This window comes from Mauremys mutica, chromosome 11 (assembly GCF_020497125.1).
Source record: "Mauremys mutica isolate MM-2020 ecotype Southern chromosome 11, ASM2049712v1, whole genome shotgun sequence".
Taxonomy (NCBI): Eukaryota; Metazoa; Chordata; order Testudines; family Geoemydidae; genus Mauremys; species Mauremys mutica.
The window spans coordinates 70,265,222-70,281,209 of NC_059082.1; the positions used below are offsets into that span (position 1 = coordinate 70,265,222).

At 41.8% G+C, this 15,988-nt stretch overlaps 1 protein-coding gene across 1 annotated transcript in view; it reads right to left on the reverse strand.

The window, feature by feature from the left end:
- Positions 1-15,988, reverse strand: part of DNAH3 (dynein axonemal heavy chain 3) — a 108,588-nt gene that overhangs the window by 70,646 nt on the left and 21,954 nt on the right. The window contains exons 10-20 of the mRNA XM_044981127.1: positions 12,810-13,005; positions 11,608-11,787; positions 10,597-10,733; positions 10,344-10,449; positions 9,304-9,482; positions 7,949-8,133; positions 5,935-6,058; positions 2,906-3,059; positions 1,683-1,827; positions 954-1,165; positions 590-681 (exon numbers count right to left, since the gene is read on the reverse strand). Coding sequence (XP_044837062.1) covers positions 590-681; positions 954-1,165; positions 1,683-1,827; positions 2,906-3,059; positions 5,935-6,058; positions 7,949-8,133; positions 9,304-9,482; positions 10,344-10,449; positions 10,597-10,733; positions 11,608-11,787; positions 12,810-13,005 — 1,710 coding nt within the window. The remainder of the gene's footprint in view (positions 1-589; positions 682-953; positions 1,166-1,682; positions 1,828-2,905; positions 3,060-5,934; positions 6,059-7,948; positions 8,134-9,303; positions 9,483-10,343; positions 10,450-10,596; positions 10,734-11,607; positions 11,788-12,809; positions 13,006-15,988) is intronic.

The window sequence follows — 15,988 nt, forward strand, 5'->3', positions numbered from 1 at the left end:
CAGAAGTGTAATAAAAAATAGTACCAAAAATATGTTTTAAAATTGTCTAAAAGAGTTTTACTGTAAAATATGTGGCAAAGACAAATATATGACAGTGTGGTGAATGTTTTATTGTCTCTTCTTAGGGATTACCTGCATAATTCATTCATAGCCTAGAAGTTTTCTGGGCATTCCAGAATCACTGCTCCATCTGCTGCTGTTCCTCCACAGTGCATATGCATATATTTCAAGGATTTTTTATTTATATATTCAAACTAATCAAGTTATTGCTGGTAATCACTATGATATAATGCTGCTGCTTGGTTGTAAATTAAAGCTTTGTAGAGATTGGGTGGGGGTTGTGAAGTGAAGTAATCTCATTGTTTTCCAATGGGGCTTGTGCTCTTTAGGCACTTTTGAAAGTGCCATCCTTAGTGGCTAAAGTTCAGCAGTGAAAATTTGAAAGGCCTTGAAAACTCTAAAATAATAAATAATAATAATAATAATAATCCAATACGCCTCAATGCACTAGAATTTGGTATCTGATTATGAAAGCATATAAAATATATTGGTTGCTTTTAAGGAATTAGATTTAGGATGTATTTCTTACTTTTCAATGTACTTTGATAATCCATATTCCAACATGTTTAGAAGGCAAGTAGTTTCATCAGGTCTTATTTCATACCCTACTATTTCACTGATCTGAAAATAAGTGAAAAAATAAGCACCATCATCACATAAATTTGTAACCAAGGTTTATCAAGTAGCTGGTAAGATATAAAAATTAAAGAAATACCAACATAATTTCCCCCAGTTCTGTAGTTTTACTCGCAGGCCAAACTCCCACTTTGTCACAGGAAGTTTTGCCTGCACCCTTAAAGATTTCAATATTAAACCATCATGCGGTAAATTTTGAGTGGATTTCCTTATTGTGGTAGAGTGTTTTCATTGTTTAAAATGTATTTCTATGGCACCTGCTCCCAATGTCTGTCCTTCATTCCACGATTGCAGGCAATAGACAGGATGGGAAGATGCTGCTTAAACTTGTCAAGTTTAAATTTCACATTTTCTGCTAAGCGTCTAGGTCCAGGCAGGTCTGCAAAAGTCTTAGTTAGTTTATACATCGTCCGCCACATATTTCCAATTTCCTCAGTAATTTCTTCAGAATTCAAGTCCTGGATAGATCCTGCATGTATAATTAGAAAAGAGCAGCAAGAAGATCTCAGTGCCAAGTTATTACTAAAAAGATTCATTTATAGGCATTTGTTACCATTCTCCCGTAAGGAAAATGTGCAAACAAATTAAATTCCTGAAAACCACCTTAAAATAACACCAGGTCCAGGCCCACAATTATAATTAGCACTTATATACAGTGCTTTACCTCTTCAAAATGTTTTATACACAGCCACTAATTAATCTTTGCAATATCTGCATGAGCACAGTAAGTAAGTAATAGCATTCTCATTTTATAGATAGGGACATGGAGATACAGAGCAGTTAAGTGACTTGCCTAGACCACACAGCAAATCAGTATCACAAACCGATTCAATCTCAGGAACTTGGGGACTTGGTCCCAACTGCTTCTCAAGACATCGCTGGCTGTAATTCTATAGAATTCTACAGAAGTTCAGCCAACTCAAATATGGTAAATTTCATCATATACGCTTTTTGTGAGAAATATTTCATCCAGTTCTTGTCCTCACCATTCATCCATTCCTCAGACTTAGTATGGAAATTGTAAGCTGTTACCCAAACTTGCTCAAAGGGTTGTTTATTTACAATAATAGTTTGCAATAAAGGAAACTGGCTCTTCTCCCGCTCAAGTAACTCCTCTTCTTTATTAATAGCCTTTAAGAAAAAAAAAAGTCCATTAAGAAGTCCAATTGTTATGTAAGAATCCTATTATGGACCATTGAGTAACATTTTCAATAGGGCTTAAGTGTCAGATATTTAAAGGTATTTAGATACCTAAAGGGAGTTAGGCACCAAGGGGCTTTTGAAAATCCCATTAGGCAACTATCAGCATCTTTAGGTGCCTAAATACATTTGAAAAATCTGACCCTAATAACTTTAAATCCCATTTTCAAAAATGACGTAGACATTTAGGATCCCAAGTATCACTGACTTTCAATGAGACAGAGGAGCCTAACTCCCATTTTCAGAAGTGACGTGCATACTTAGGACCCTATGTCATTTAAGCACATTGGTAAATTTTATCCATTATGATTATTATTTTCATTAATTTGCATTACAATAGCACTCAAAGTCTCCAAGTAAGACCAGATGGTAGGTGCTGTACATGTACACAGTAAGAGACCATAAACTTGCCCCAAAGAGCTTACAAGCAACATAAACAAGAGAGAGAAAGGCTGGGAGAAAATAAGTACTGTTATCTCCATTTTATAGATGGGGGAACTGAAGCACAAGGAGATTAAATGACTTACCCAAGGTCACACAGGAAGTCTGTGGCAGAGTCAGAAACTGAACCTAGAACTTTTGAGTCCCACCCCTGAGCTTTAGAGGCCATGTTCAGAGATAAGAGCCATCTCTGCACTGATTTCTCCTCCTATTCCTAGACACTGAGGAACCCTTCACAAGGACCCAGATTTGTGAGTAGAGAGGATGATGCAGGTATAGAAAATAATTAAAATTCAAAATTTTGACAAAAAAACCAAAATAAATTAATTTCTGATGAATTTTTTTGTCGAGTGTCCAGTTTTTCAAACCAACTTTAATAAACAGCAATAGTAATGGAAATGGCAGGATATTGGCAATAGATGTCTGAGAACTTGGGGAAATTATTCAAAGCCAACTCCAATATATGTGCCTATAACTGTGAAAAAACAGGAAATGAACCTAAGCACCTATCTTACCTAACACACATTACAAATAAACTTTTCACTTAAGCCAGGTGATAATTACTTGCCTCGAATTCCACTAGTGCATTATCCAGATTCTTATCCAACTCATTAAATTTCTCAACATTATTCTTCATTTCTTCCATGGTCATGACATCCCGTTTCTTGTAACTTTCTATTTCTTTGAAATAACTTTCAAGTAATGCCTCAAACTGGGCGCACCTAATTAGAGTCAAAGACAGCTCAGTAATATTACATTTTTCAGGTTTTTGGTTATTTTTTAAATTACAAAGGGCATAATCAAGTGAAATCTAACCTCAACATTTAGGATTTGTAAGTAAAGATGCCCCGCAAACATACATTAATTAATCCTTACAACAACCCTATGAGGTTCCCATTTCACAGATGAGGACACTGAGACACAAAGGTTAATTAATTTGCCCATATCCATGCAGTAAATTAGTGCTAGAGACAGTATTAGAACTCAGGACTGTGCTAGGATTTTCATAATTTCATCCCATTATTCCTCATTACACCCCCATATACTATGCTAAAATCTTATGTTCTCTCCTTGTTGTTTGTACCTTTCATACATCTTGCTGCCTTTTACAGATGTATGAAAGGTACAAACAACAAGGAGAGAAGAGAAGATTTTAGCATAGTATATGGGGGTGTAATGAGGAATAATGGGATGAAATTATGAAAATCCTAGCACCATCCTTCCTTCCATCCTTTAGACCTATTCAGGGATAGGGAAAAAATCTAGCCCATCTGGCTTAGAGATATTTTTCTGAAACATGGTTTAAAACCCCACAGTACTAGAAGACAGATTTTCCTCCCACTAGCAGTTCCATTGACTTGACAATACATCCCTTTTTGTTGGTCCAAAGTCTTTTCATTTCTCTTGCTTAATTAAGTTTAAACTCCTAGTTCAAGGGAATGTCCTAAGCCTGGTCTACACTAGGCGTTTAAATCGGTTTTAGGAGCGTAAAACCGATTTAACGCCACAACCGTCCACACTAGGAGGCACCTTATATCGATTTTAATGGCTCTTTAAACCGGTTTCTGTACTCCTCCCTAACGAGAGGAGTAGCGCTAGTATCGGTATTACCATATCGGATTAGGGTTAGTGTGGCCGCTGATCGACGGTATTGGCCTCCGGGCGGTATCACACAGTGCACCACTGACCGCTCTGGACAGCAATCTGAACTCGGATGCAGTGTCCAGGTAGACAGGAAAAGCCCCGCGAACTTTTGAATATTTCCTGTTTGCCCAGCATGGAGCTCCGATCAGCACGTGTGGCGATGCAGTTAAAATCAAAATAAAGAAAGAGCTCCCGCATGGACCATGCGGACGTGATCGCTGTAAGGGCAGGCAAATCCGTTCTATCACCGCTCCGTTACAGAAGACGAAATTCAAAATCATTTTTTTTAAATCTCCAGACAGACGCCATAGCAGGGGCTCAGCGCACTGCTGCGTGACAAGCGTAACGGAAAGCCAAAGAATCAAATGGACGCTCATGGACTGGAGGACTCAAGCTATCCCACAGTTCCTGCAGTCTCCGAAAAGCATTTGCATTCTTGGCTGAGCTCCAAATGCTTCTAGGGTCAAACACCGTGTCCGCGGTGGGTCAGGGCATAGCTCGGCAATTTACGCACCCCCCCACCTACCCCCAGAAGTGAAAGGGAAAACAATCCTCTCTTGACCCTTTTACATGTCACCCTATCTTTACTGAATGCTGCAGATAGACGCGATGCTGCAGCCGTCAACACTAACATCCTCACTCCCCCCCCCCGCCATGGGTGGCTGATGGTGCAATACGACTGATACCCGTCCTCGTCATCAGTCTATTGGCACATGGGGCAGTGCAAAAGGGCTGGTAACCATGCCGACTAGCATCAGTGAGATCAATCAAGGGCGCCTGGCCCTAATTTTTCCTTGTAGATGGTGCAGTATGGCTGGTAACCATCCTCATAATAGCAACAGGGGGCTGAGCTCCATCAGCCCCCACCCTTCATGTGTAAAGAAAAGATTCAATTGCCCCTGGACTAGCAGAGGGATGCTGGGCTCCTCTTCTCCACACTCCTTACTGTCCTGTCTGGACTATCATAGCAGCTGGAAGCTGCCTTCCACTCATTTCTCACTAACAAGTCACTGTGTCTTCTTCCTGCATTCTTTATTAATTCATCACACAAGTGGGGGTGCAATGCTATGGTAGCCCAGGAAGGCTGGGGGAAGAACGGAATCAACAGGTGGGGTTGTTGCAGGAGCACCCCCTGTGAATAGCATACAGCTCATAATTTCTGTGGGATCTGACACAGAGCAGCTGTGCTCTCTGGCTCTATGATACAGTGGTTCTCTAGTACACTTGCCCATATTCTAGGCAGGACTGATTCTATTTTTAGATACCAAAAAGGAGGGATTGACTCAGGGAGTCATTCCCAATTTTGGCTTTTGCGCCCCTGGCTGATCGGCCAGGGGCACTTATGACAGCAGCAAATGGCACAGTGCAAAAGGACTGGTAACCATGACCATCTTATTACCAATTTATGGTATGGTAGATGGTGCAGTATGGCTAGTAACCATCTCTGCTATCATGCAAAAGCAAAAGCATGCTTCTGTGTAGCGCTGCTGAATCGCCTCTGTGAGCGGCATCTATTACACATACGGTGACAGTCACAAAAGGCAAAACAGGCTCAATGATTGCCATGCTATGGCATCTGCCAGGGCAATCCAGGGAAAAAAGCCGCGAAATGCTTGTCTGCCGTTGCTTTCCCAGAGGAAGGAGTGACTGACGACATTTACCCAGAACCACCCGCGACAATGATTTTTGCCCCATCAGGCACTGGGATCTCAACCCGGAAGTTCCAAGGGGCGGGGGAGGCTGCGGGAACTATGGGATAGCTACGGAATAGCTACCCACAGTGCAACGCTCCAGAAATCGACACTAGCCTCGAACCGTGGACGCACACCACCGATTTAATGTGTTTAGTGTGGCCGCGCGCACTCGATTTTATAAAATCTGTTTTACAAAACCGGTTTATGCAAATTCGGAATAGTCCCGTAGTGTAGACGTACCCCTAGTTTAATAGCATACCTTTTAACCAGAGAAACCTCTGCATGATCTCTCCTGCTAAACAACTGGGCTCTACTATTTTCAAAGATTATCTCAATCTGTTCCGGCCAGTGAAAAACAGTACTATTCAGCTTTATGTCCTCAGCTATAATTAAAAAAAAAACATTTTAGAAATTATCCTTTGAGCCGTGATGTACAAGTAGTCATTATGAAGAGTAAGCAAAACAGTTCAGATTACAGTTAGGAAAAAGTGACACATCTTTAAAAAAGTGGCATCCATATTTTTGTGAGTGGAATGTTGCAAGCACAAATAATCTAGGGTGTTATTTTGCATTTGCAATTGTTTTCACTTGTAATTTTGTGGAGTAAAACTGCAGACCAAGTTGGTCTCAAAATCAGGCCTAGCATGATCCTCATGCAGAGGTGAAAGTAAGCTGGTCCGGTCCGGTATGGAGTACCAGTATGCCGTGCCGGACCAGATCGGCTTCCCCAGGCTGGCACTTTAAAGGGTCCAGTGCTCCCTACAGCAGCTGGAGCCCTGGGCCCTTTAAATTGCCTCCTGAGCCCCAGGACTCCAGCAGCTGGGCTCAGGTGGCAATTTAAAGGGCCTGGGGCTCCTGCCACTGCGGGGAGCCCTGGAGCTCTGCTGCAGTAGAGGCGGCCAGAGCCCTGGGCCATTTAAATCGCCCCTTAGACCCGGGGCTCCCAGCCACCTCTGCAGCTGGTAGCTCTGAGGGTGATTTAAAAGCCCTGAGGCTCCCAGCCACAGCCAGACCGGGGCCTTTAAATCTTCATTTAAAGGTCCCGCCTCTTCAGGTTGAGGCCATGTCTCTTCCAGTTGAGGCCACATCCCCGCTCAGAACTACAGGTAAGTCCTTTAAGTTACATTCACCCCTGCCCTCATGTAAAATTATTAGAGTTGGTTGACAAACTGTGAGTCTGTTTCTACCTTCATTTATGCCAGTGCTACCCCAATTTGCTCTTCCGTGTTCCAAAAGAGACAGATAATTTGAAAAGGATAAAATTCAAATACGGCAAAACAAAAACAAAGCCAGTATCATCAAAATGTGAGCCAGTGCTACTCAGTTTTTATTCAACCCTTCGCTGGAAATTTTTCCTGAGTAAGGGTTATGTAAAAGATAAGTACCAGTAAGTACCTCAAATATAGCCTATTAAAAGATGTGGCCTGGGAAGTTCAAGGGTACTTAACTCTCCTAGATACCTTTGAACATCCCAGATGTGGATTTAGCTGTTTAGCTTTGTTTCCTTAAATAGTTTAGTATGATCACAAAATACTGACATCAGCTCAGAAATATTGCATTATCTGCATGAAGCCTTGACTACCTGGGTGAAATTGACCAGCATAGCTATTCCAAATAACAATTCTGCTATAGCTATTCAGTATTATTTAGCTAAGTGGAATAGCTAAACCAGAGAAGGGCATTCTTATCCCAGAATAAGTGTGTTCTAAATATCCAGGCATAGACAAGCCCTTACAGGTGCACTGATTTTCATTTCTAAACTATTTTCAGATTACCCTCAAAACCCTTGCAGCAATTTATTAAACGGACAGAAATATCTTTAATAAATAACATGCCAGGCTACTTGATTTTGCCAGTACAGTGGTGAAGAATGTTAGTTGAATCACTGCACATACTATAAAAATGCTCAGAAAGAGTTCTCAGTTCATAGATCTCTCAGAGAGAGATCACAGAGAAGGAAGAATGTGTGGGCAGAGCAGAGGAGAGGGGAATCTTCCTTTTTTACACATCTTTTCCGTCTAGAGAATCGTTTTGTCTTGCCATTTGCCTCTTTTTGAAACCTTTCATTAGCGTAGTAGAAGTTGTACAATTTATCTAGCTTCCTTTGATAAATAATAAATAGAAGCCCTAATTTTGTGTGTGTGTGTGTGTGTGTGTGTGTGTGTGTGTGTGTGTGTGTGTGTGTGTGTGTGTGTGTGTGTGTGTGTGTGTGTACAGATACATATACACATTTTTGCCAGGGACACTTTTCTATACCATATTTTTAAACATACAAGGCAGATCAGCATAGTCCATCAAGAATTCCAGTCTGTAGGCTGCTTCAGAGATCTCACGTCTCAGTTTAAAAACGGTAACTTCACTGGCTTTTTTTAAGTATGCCGTAAGCTCTACCAGCTCTTCAGTGTTCAAAGGCACCTCACTGACTTTGTCTGCAATTATGTTGTATTGATTGCAAATGCTACAACAAAAAAGAAAGTAGACACATAATTACGATTATTATTATTCATGAAGAGTGGTGCAGGATCTCATGAATGCAGATTGCGTGTCAAAGGATACTAATGCATCTTTACAAACAAGATATTCTCATTAATACACATAACAGACATGGAATAATTAAGGGCATTCAATTCCAACATCCTACCACTCTTTCAAGGACTGAAGTATCCATACAGTAGAATGCTTGTTAAATTGGCATTAAATTGCCACTGCTAACACACTAAGTTAACTGCTCCCTCCCACAGATTTAGAATGTTCTGTTTCAAGAGCTGAACTCTTACATACAGAGGCATCCTTAAGTGCAGAAATCAGCAGCTCATTTATTCTCCTGACATCTACAGAACTAAGCATCCTGCATGAAATTTAGGCAAAAAGATAACATTTACCCCCAGATCCTCAAACTAACCCCCCCCTCAAAATGAACATGGACAAAAAATGGAAAAAATACAGACGCAAAAAAGACATCCATTACATATCATTTCCCAGCAATGTGTTTTCTTGTTTGAGGTTTGGACTAAGCACTTTTGTTATCCATACATGCACAGTACTCAAGTACAACCCAATTCCAAGAGTAACCATCCATATTTACTCAGGAGAAAAGGAATTTCTTTCAAGTGAAGCACAATTATACCAGTAGATTAAAGCTAAATTCATTGTAAAGTAAACTTTTCACTGGCTAAAACTGGAGTTCAAGGCCTGTGTCTTTCTTGCAGAAGACATCTCGGACATCTCGATATGAAGAACAGGGAACTACGATTCTTACCCTGCTTTAGGTGGGCATTAGTTCTCGCAGGGGAAACACAGAACCCTCAACTTAACTTCTAGCAAATCAGTAAAAAAGGAAATAATTGTCAAATATTTTCATTGTGATTTTCAGATCTATCCAGGTAGAACCTAACTCAGGAACTTTTAAAAAAAAATATTTATTTAAAGAACATTTCAGGTCAACTTTACATACACAACATGGAGTCCTTGCAAACCAGTGAAATGCTGTGTTAATTTACAGAAGCCTGTGGATATACCTGTACAAATCCAGCAGATAATAAAATTATCTCAGCAATGTACACAGGCACTAATATACGGCATCAACGCACAAATCTAGTGATAGCCATGCATTCTCACATATGTGTACCTCTTATTTAACTCCCTGTTTTCATCCACTTCAAACTCAATCAGCTTATTTTTAAGTTTTTGGGCCCGATTGCAAAGCTCCTCATTCAGCTTTAAAGCATCCAGGCAGAACATGGCGAGAGGGACAGTGACATGCATGGAGGCTATTTCTTTTTTCAGTTTTGTTAAACAGTCAATCTTCTACAAAAGGGAAAAGAATAATCCTATTAGTTTCCTTAGACTCTACAGATGGGAAATGCTACATGAGGGCAAAGAATTATCTGTCAGCCACCAGGTGGATAATATATTTTAAACAGAAATAACAATCCATGTTTCCCCATTTAGGGTTCAAATCACCCTCAACCCCGGAACCCCGGGAGGCCCCCGACAATGAAAAGTCCACATGGATGCCATGGCACAAGTGCCTGCAAAAACTGCACTCAGCCCAGCAGGAGCAGCATAGAAAGCGGGTGGGCTTGACTAAGGAGACAGGAGCGGAGGGATAAAGAGAGGATGTGCTGATCAGGACACATTCTGGACAGCCTCCTCTAGTGGGGTTCTGCATGGAACATAGCTTTGCCCTCCCCAGCATAACCTGGCACATAACCTGGCCCCCCTACAGGCAGGGGGGGATGTAAATTGTCCCCACTCCTCTTTACCTACAAGGGTGAATCATGCCCTTAGACCAAGGCGGCTCTAGCTTTTTTCCTGCCCCAAGCACGGCAGGCAGGCTGCCTTCGGGGGCTTGCCTGCAGGAGGTCCCCAGTCCCCCAGCGTCAGCGTACTCGCCGCCAAATTGCCGCTGAATCCACGAGACTGGCGGACCTCCCGCAGGCAAGTGGCCGAAGGCTCCCTGACTGCCGCCCTCACAGGGACCGGCAGGGCACCCCCCGCGGCTTGTCACTCCAGGCACGTGCTTGGAACGCTGGTGCCTGGAGCTGCCGCTGCCTTAGACTAGAAAGCATGGGGTGGAAAACTTGTAGTGATCTGTGTCTGTAAACTGCCATGTAAATGTTGACTGTTGTATGAGTGATTAGTAATAATAATACGGTTAGATGTTACCTTAGTGAAATCATCTAGAGAATGGCTTTCCTTCAAAAAATCAGTAATGTCTTGTTCTGCACTGTTGTTCAAAAGATCACTGTATTTCTTGTACACGTTTAAGTACCTTAAACACAGAAGAATGTAAATCAAACACAAGCTCCCAAAATTAGGCTTCATGGCAATGGGAAGTAAACATGCAAAAATGACACTGACGCTGCCTTAACATGCTGGTGGATCCAGATAAGCATCAAAGTTAAAAGCAAAAACTTACTTCTGTGGACCAACCACGTTGCTGTCAAATATCCTGGCAGTTTTGTTCACATATTCTGAAACCAAAGATTCATCCACTTTCACTGTACGAAGAGTGGGGTCATCTTTTTTTAATTCTGGAAAGAGTTGCATTTCTACCTAGAAGGAACCCCACAACACAAATACAGCATACTACAGGAAAAGCAAGGGCATTTCACACCATGGCTAGAAGTGTAGAATTCTACCTATCTAGTGATCTGGCAGAAACAGCATCCTGCACTACACTGCCCTGCTTCCGCGAAGCAATTAAACATGCACTTTAGGAATATGCTTTGATGCTTTGCTGAAACAGGACAATAGTCAGGAGTAAGCTCAACTAGGCCACTGGAGTTAAAATACCACATATTTAGACACTTGAGCAGGCATTCAGTGGCATCCAATATGCTTTTAGGCATTGGTATTTGCATTCCTAAATACTGATTTGAGCACTCAAATGCAAGATTCTGATGCTCTGTTGGAGCCTATGTTTAAAAATTGGGCCTACTTTATGAACATTTTACTTCGGGACATTAAAGAATCCCAGAGGACACTTTTATATAATAGAATGGAATAAATGGGAAAATATAATCAGATCATTTGCACTTTTCCAATTGTCATGAAAGATAAAGTGTTCCCACTTAGAATAGTTGTACAAAAATCTGTTATTGTAAGAAAAGTAGCAGAGAGCAGAGGTAATAATTAATTGTACTCTTGGAATAGCTTTCACTTGACAATTATTCCTTGTTTGTGAACAGTACGTGAGATTAAACCAAAGCAATAAAGCAGCTTGGATGTGAGCAGGAATCCTTTCTATGTTCTCTACTATAATCACTAAGGCTTCCCCAGCTACTGATACATAACTCTATTTGTCTTCTGTATCGGAGTTTTTATACCACACTCAGCACTTTATTAGCTGAAGGCTGACTTATAGGTTTCATTCTGCATGCAGCATTCTCTGCACAATACAGCCCATCTCCCTTCTTTTACCCTGTACCTTCGGAAGTCCCTCCGAACTCCGCAGGATCTCCATGAAGCAGTGGTAGATTAAATTCCAACAATCTTCCCAAAGGGGTTGAAACACAATTCTGGGTTCCTCCACATTGAGTTTGATTATTAGTATTTGAGGGACAAAGAACTGCATTTCTTGATATGGTTCTCCAAAGTCATTCCCATCCTCAAGGGAAAAAAACACAAAAACAACAAATGCTGAACTAATTGAGTATAACATGCACAACTCAAAAGTCATTTAAAATGACTTAAAATCACATATATAAACTGAGATCTTTTTAATACACTGCACCACGAGTATCTTCATCCTGAGCTGGAGCCTGATCTTTCAAGGTACTGAGCACCCTCAGTCCTCACTGATTCAATGGAAGTAGAGCCCTGACCACCTCACAGAATCAAACCCCTAATGAGTGATAATCGTTTTTAATTATTTAGTTTTTAATTATTTTGTTTGCATTCCAATTGTTTGCACAGCACCTGGCACAATGTCTGGGGGCCTGATCTAGGAGCTACCGCAGAACAAATCATAAATCATCATCATCCAGATGCAGCACTTAGCACAAGGCAGGTGCAGCTCCACATTTTGTCAATATGCTTCTGTGGTTATTTGCCACAATCCAGCCAAATTTGTGCTATTTACAAATGTTTTGCGTAGTGGATTATAGCAGATCCTGTGTGATACTTAACTACTGACACAACCATGTTACTGAAGGGAAGAAATGATAGGACTTATGTGCTGGAGTCATAGCACCACATATATTAATAAGTAGTTATTGCCTATACACACACATGATTTTATGGGACAGAATTAGCACCGTACTTAAGCACTTTTGACTTCAATGGGATTACTTACATGCTTAAAGTTAAACATGTGCTAAAGTACTTTGCTAGATCAGGGCCTATCTAAACAGCAACACTACAGCAATGCACATCAATAGCTGAAAACTTTTAGAACTTGCTAACTATGGTCTTAATCCTGCAAACTCTTACACAAGTGAATAGCTCTTGATCACACAAGAAATCCTACTGAATACCAGCAAGGGTTACAGAATCGGGCCATATGTTTGGAAGGCAGGAGGAATCCTGGGCATATACCCATGAAAAGGTATTTGATTTGAAGAATGTATCGATTCCTATTTCTACATCACAATGAAAAGAAATAGCAGCAGCTCACTTCATTCCATATACCTTGTGTATCATAAAAAATGCCAGGAGGTCTTCCAAAGAGTTAATAACCATCTCGCGTAGCTGTAATGACATGAGATTTGCAACAGAAGCAAAATACTCTTCAATTTGCTTCGGGGAATCATAGTCACTCTGGGGTGCCAAATGAAGCCACCTCTCCTTCTGATCAATAAAGAGAGATGCACAAGTTGGGATCCACCTACAATAAAATACAAAGCACATTTAAAAACCCTATAGACCTAATGTGCTGTATGTAATGAAACCGGCACTAAGCAGTCACCCAAGGGACCAGCAAAACTCAGCTGTGTAGAAGAGACTGGTCTTTACCTAAAGATCAAACAAAGTTGGACCAAAAACCTTGAAGATACTGATTGCTTGAGTTGGGGATGCCTACTTGTGTGGGGGGGTCCATAGTACTGGCTTCAACATATAATGATAGTGCTTAGTCTATCAACACAAAACCAAATAACTAGAGTTTGGTCTAGCATGACAATTTTCAGTGTGATACAGTTTTCAATCCCCTCAGCTGGATTTTTATAAATATTATATTATTTTTAGAGTATCCAAAAAGCTAATTTAATTTAAACCCATAAAAACCATGATGGCAAATTCATGGCACTCCTGTGTGAAATGGCTCTTGACACCAATTCCACTGGCCTACACCTGGAGCCTTAGTGGAGGTGGGGGAGCCGATACAGGTGTCTGTGACATGACGCATCCCAAGGGATGGGAGGACTTTTTTGGGTGACTGCAGTAGAATAGGAACAGAGGACGCAGTCTGAAAGGGAGATGAATAGGGAGCTAAGGAATGAAAGAGATAGAACAAAGGGGAAGGAAGAAAGATAGAAAGGGAAGAGAATGTGGGAAAGAAGAGGCAGGATAAGGCTCTGTCTTCAGCTGAATTTACAACCAGTGTTTGACAACAGGTATCAAGACTCAGGTCCCTCTACCTCTTCCCTTGGGTCTTGAGTCAAATTTCAGGGGGCTGCACATGTAGTTAAAGTTAAGCACCCGCTCAAGTGCTGTGCTGGATCTGGACAGAGCTGCCCAGAGGATTCAGGGAGCCTGGGGCAAAGCAATTTTGGGGGCCCCTTCCATAAAAAAAAGTTGTAATACTATAGAATACTATATTCTCATGGGGGCCCCTGCAGGGCCTGGGGTAAATTGCCCCCCCCCCCCCCCCGCTCTGGGCAGCCCTGGATCTGGAGCTTTACCATTGCTGAACTTGGTGGTCCTGTGGGCTTGGTCAAGGTCATCCAAGTTTAACACTTGTTGTTAATAAGCTGCCCAGACCCTCTATAATTTTTAAAAATTTTAAATGAATTTAAAAACCTCAAACACTAGAGGCTCTGGGACTTGTGGAGTCTGAGCTGCTCAATATCTTTCCTGTGAACTTTTTGAAAAGTACAGGGCTCAAGCAGGATTTGTAGAAAACTGAAGATAGAAATAAGCAGTTTTCAAAGAAAGACATTTCTATTCTATTCACATCAAGCTCTGCGTTCAAACTCCTCTGTGAGCAGAATAAAACCTTCAGTCCAAGCCCTGCTGATTTCAAACACTTCACATAGGGGAGGCCAAATGACTTAGGCTAATGCTACCAGTTTCAGAAAAAAAGTTCTGAAGCTCAAAACACCTGAAGATCCCAGGGCCTCCAAGATTTATTTCTTTAATTCATTCTGAATGAATTGAAGTAAATAAGATTATTAGCCTGCTTTTAAAAAAAAAACATTCCTGGATGAAAAGCTCTAGAAGAGACTGATGCAGCCAACAAATCCTGTTAGGATGGATGCCCACATTCCTAAAGGTTGGAAATTTTCATTAGTCAGATGGCTTCCTTTCTCTAGGTTAGTTTGTGAACGCTTACAATACTACAGGTTTAAAACAATCTTGCCACGCAATCAATGTCACTTGCCTGAAAGATAAATGCCTTGGCTCTGTCTCAACATTTTCCATATAGCAAATGCCACAGGACGTAGGGCCTGATCCAAAACCCACTGAAGCCCATGAGAGGTATTCCACTGATGACATGGGCTTTGGATCAGACCTTTAGGGCTTGGCTACACTTGCAGGTGTGCAGCGCTGGGAGTTACAGCTGTCTTCGTACAGCTGTGTAGGGAAAGCGCTGGAGTGTGGCCACACTGACAGCTACCAGCGCTGCAGTGTGGCCACATTTGCAGCATTTGCAGCGGTGTTGGGAGTGGTGCATTATGGGCAGCTATCCCAGTGTTCAAGTTGCTGCAACGTGCTTTTCAAAAGAGGGGGGTGGGGTGGAGTGTGACAGGGAGCGTGGGGGAGAGAGAGAGAGTGGATTTTTGGAGCCGACACTGTCAGCTCCCTGCCTTGCAAATTCTGACCACTTCCCCAACCCCTCATTCACTCTTAAATGCAAATAGCCTGCAGACCAGATAAGCAGCTGCTCCGATGGACTCCCTTCCCCTCCTCCCGCCGTGCTGTTTCTCTCCTCAAGCAAACACTAGGCTGTAGACATTCATCCCCCTGCCTGCCTCATTCACAGCAAACAGGAGCTGTGTTTGTTTTTTAGATAAGCAGCTCCGGAAGCCCCGAGTTCACAACAAAACAAAGAGAGGCATCATAAGAAAACAAAGAGAGTTCTTTAGTTAAAAGCATTATGGGAAAATTCTGGAGGTCAGTTACAGCGTAGTAAGATTAATCACTGTTTACACTGGCACCCCAGCGCTGCAGCACCAGCGCTGCAGTCATTATTCCCCAGGCAGACATGGAGTACAGCCAGCGCGGTAGCCAGGGAGATACAGCGCTGTATGTGCCTTGCAAGTGTGGACGGTGAGTGAGTTGCAGTGCTGTAAAGGCACCACCAGCGCTGCAACTCTCCAGTGTAGCCAAGCCCTTAGGGACTAACTGTGCACCACTGAAGTCAATGGGAATTAAACCATTTATTGATTCATTTCACTGAGATCAGGATTGGGCCCTTATGTAGCAACTGGGGATCATTAGTCTGCAACTAAATTCTGTATCATGGATTTTGCATCTGAAATCTGGCCCCTCTGAAGCAGTGGGGGCAGGATTTCAACTGTCTTTTAAAAACTAAATATTTTATGTATTATACTATAATAACAGCACATGAGTATTACAGGACAAAATTCTGCAGTGCTCCCTCCTTGACTACACAATTTGGCCTATCAAGTTTAGCTTAGGGTGATCAA